Source organism: Beta vulgaris, chromosome 7, assembly GCF_026745355.1.
Source record: "Beta vulgaris subsp. vulgaris cultivar EL10 chromosome 7, EL10.2, whole genome shotgun sequence".
NCBI classification, from domain to species: Eukaryota; Viridiplantae; Streptophyta; class Magnoliopsida; order Caryophyllales; family Amaranthaceae; genus Beta; species Beta vulgaris.
In genome coordinates, this window is record NC_079208.1 from 41,500,272 (window position 1) to 41,503,589 (window position 3,318).

The 3,318-nt window shown below is 35.3% G+C and overlaps 1 protein-coding gene across 1 annotated transcript; it reads right to left on the bottom strand.

Annotated features, from left to right (window-relative positions):
- Positions 1 to 1,894: 1,894 nt before the first annotated feature.
- On the bottom strand, positions 1,895 to 2,971 carry LOC104899545 (hypothetical protein). The gene has a single exon (XM_010686761.4). It carries the CDS (start codon positions 2,844 to 2,846, stop codon positions 2,268 to 2,270), a length of 579 nt encoding a protein of 192 aa, XP_010685063.1. The 5' UTR covers positions 2,847 to 2,971; the 3' UTR covers positions 1,895 to 2,267.
- Between the last annotated feature and the right edge of the window lie 347 nt (positions 2,972 to 3,318).

The following is a 3,318-nucleotide window of genomic DNA, read 5'->3' on the forward strand; positions in this document are numbered from 1 at the left end:
ATAAGGACGTGACCAGCTAATAATAAGTCCAAGCTAGGCCGTATAATGATGCTCGTGTCCCCTTTAAAAAAAGCCCAAGCGTGAATTCGTTTTCGGATAATCCTATCTGAATGTACGTGTAACCCTTAATATTTGTAACCTTATTTTATGATACGAGAAATCCATTACTTCATAATAGGTAACTATTATTATTTGTACCCTTATTTTATCATACGAGTAACTCTTTTATTCTACAAGTAACCCTCATATATATTTTCAAATGACCCATTATATTATAAAAGTAACCTCAGTAGTTAATAAAAGTAACCTTAATTAAAATGTACGAGTAACCTTATTTATTTGTTCGAGTGACATCATATGTTCACAAAAGTAACCCCAATTATTATATAATAGATTGAAATATTTATAAAAAGTAACCATAATAAATGTACAAATAACCTCTTAGTTCATAAAAAGTAACCCCATTATATATTTAAAGTAATCTAATTTATTCATAAAAAGTAAAACGCGTTACTTTCCAATGCTAAGGTGTTACTTTTAGTGAATTATAAATTACTTTATCGAAATTTAAGGGGTTACTTTACTGATACTAGGGATTACTTTTTATAATGTTAAGGGGTTACTTTTACTGAAAGTATAGGTTACTTTTTGTAACTATAAGATGGTTACTTTTCTTATAAATAGGGGTTACTTTTACAATAAATAGGGGTTACTTTTACTGAAAGTATAGGTTACTTTTGCTATAACTAGGGGTTACTTTTACTATAACTAGAAGTTACTTTTACAGGATTATTGTAGGTTACTTTTTGTAACTGTAAGGGGGTTACTTTTGCTATAACTAGGGGTTACTTTTACTGAAAGTATAAGTTACTTTTTTTAACTGTAAGAGAGTTACTTTTACTATAACTAGGGGTTACTTTTACTGAAAGTGTATGTTACTTTTATGTAATACAATGGGTTACTTTTATTGAAAATAGGGGTTACTTTTTATAATTTTAAGAGATTACTTTTGTAATTATTTAAGGGGTTATTTTTACTGAAACGGAGTTACTTTTTCTGCAACTAGAAGTTATTTTTATTAAATCTAGGGGAATCGAATACTTAGTAGGAGAGAGAAAGTACAATGTCGGCGTTACTTCAAATTCCGGCGAAAATGGAACAGTGTCTATAATTTTCACCCGAAAAATTGTCTATTTTTCTTTCACCCTTCATCTTCTCCTCTTAAACATTAACAAACACCCAAAAATTACGATGCTTGTGTATATTTTTTCTAAAACAACAACAGAGTAAAAACACACAAAGGAGTAATCTAAGGAAAAAAAAACAAAAACAAAAAACAAAAACAAACCCACAAAAAACACAACAAACAATACCCAGATCAAAATATCAAATAACCATTACACATACATGAACATGAAGGATGATGTTGGAGAAAATTTCAGTCGCATTTTTCAATCTGTAAAGGAATTTTTAATTTTATTTCAAGGTTAAAAAAGACAAAAAAGGAAAAAATATACAAGGAAGAAAATGGGTTTTTGATTTTTCACGGTTTTCTGCATTTGCGTCGAACTCCATCTTCGTTTGTCCGCCATTGCAGCTTTAATGGCAGAAGAAATTGAGAAGAGAGAAAATGGAAAATAGTGAGAGAGAGACGTGGATGACGTGGTTGTTGTTGAGTTTGCGATGATAAAAAAGTCGAAGATCTGAGGAAGGAGGAAGGAGGAAAGAGGAGGGAGGAAGGAGGAAGGAAGATCAAAGAGGAGTTGGGGTGGAGGAGAGAAAAAATGAAAAATGTGAGGGGAAAAGAAATTAGGTGGGGAAAGAGGAAGAGCTACAGTAATGTGGCCACACGGTTTGGGTTCCGTGTGGCGTGTTGCACAAAAAACGCACTGTATAAATTATAAAGCTACTCAACATATATTCATATCGTCTTAGGAACCACAAGGCCATAACTCATAACACAATTCAACATTAATGAAAACTCTACACTGTCCTTTGTTTGTGGTGCAGAGGAGGGGGGAAAGCCCCCACAGCAAAAAATAAAAAAATTACAATTGAACTAAACGATCGAGCCACTCCCACTACATCGTCATAGATAAGCTTTCTATGTTGATGATTGTGATTTTTCTAAGGATTATTATTCCTTGGTTCACAAGAGTAGACAATCTGGTACGTTGTTAGCTTCTCTATCACAAATTCACAATGTTGGAGATACTATTGCTCCATCATCATTATTCATCATTCTTTGACAATTATATTACCCAGTACTACACATAGCGAGTACTAGAAGCTGCACGACCGAGGAGCCTTGCTGACCGTGTTTGTCGTCCTTTCTGCGAGGAACGCCTCTGGTGAATAATTTCAACAATACGAGGACCAAAACCAGCATACCACAAAATAATCAGAATCCACATTACAACGGCTACGATTAACACTGCGTAAGAGAACGCAATGACGGTTTTTTGCTCTAGTGGAGGAGCGACGGTTATTATAGAAGAGACATAACTTGCAGCAATAGCAACAATGGCCATCCAAATAGCCACCATAAAAAACCCTCTGAAAAACTTGTACTTGTGATGCAAACCAGTTAGTAGCAGCAAGAACACAGAGATCGAGGCCAAGAACCCAACTGTGTTTTCCACAATGAACGTTCTGTAAAGGCGCGAATCACTGTATGCCATTATTGAAGTTCCTGCCTTATGCTTTTTCATTACCGTTTGGTTAAATTGGTCTACTGTGTCTTGATAAGTGCCTCCAGGAGGATTTACGCCGATTTGGAAGGCAGCTGCTGCGATCAGTGATGCCGCGATCATTACAGTTTCTTGCTTGTCCTCTAAGAACTTCATTGGTCCAGAGTTTTGGCTTTTAATTTTTATGTTTTGATGAGGATTTGGAGATGATGAAAGGTTGGCGGACTGATGATTGGAAGTGATGGCACCAGCATTATTGATATAATTAGGTGAAGCTTAGCTTTCTCATTAATTCCATCAGAATATATATACAAGAGTTAATAAGGAAACCCTTATTATTAGGAAACAAATCAATGTAAAACTATATCTCCTAATATTACTCTAACACCCCCCTCAAGTTGGAGCATGTAGATCACAAATGCCCAACTTGAAAATGAGAAATTCGAACTGCTTCTTCCCAAGGGCTTTGGTGAAGACATCAGCCAGTTGATCAGTAGTGGGGACGTACGATGAACAATGAGACCCTCATGAATGGCATCACGAACAGAATGACAGTCAACCTTGATATGTTTAGTACGCTCATGAAAAACGGGATTTTGAGCAATGTGGAGAGCGGACTGACTACACA

Excerpts from the sequence above, each read along its gene's own strand:
- LOC104899545 (XM_010686761.4), bottom strand. The coding sequence starts at position 2,846 with ATGAAGTTCTTAGAGGACAAGCAAGAAACTGTAATGATCGCGGCATCA.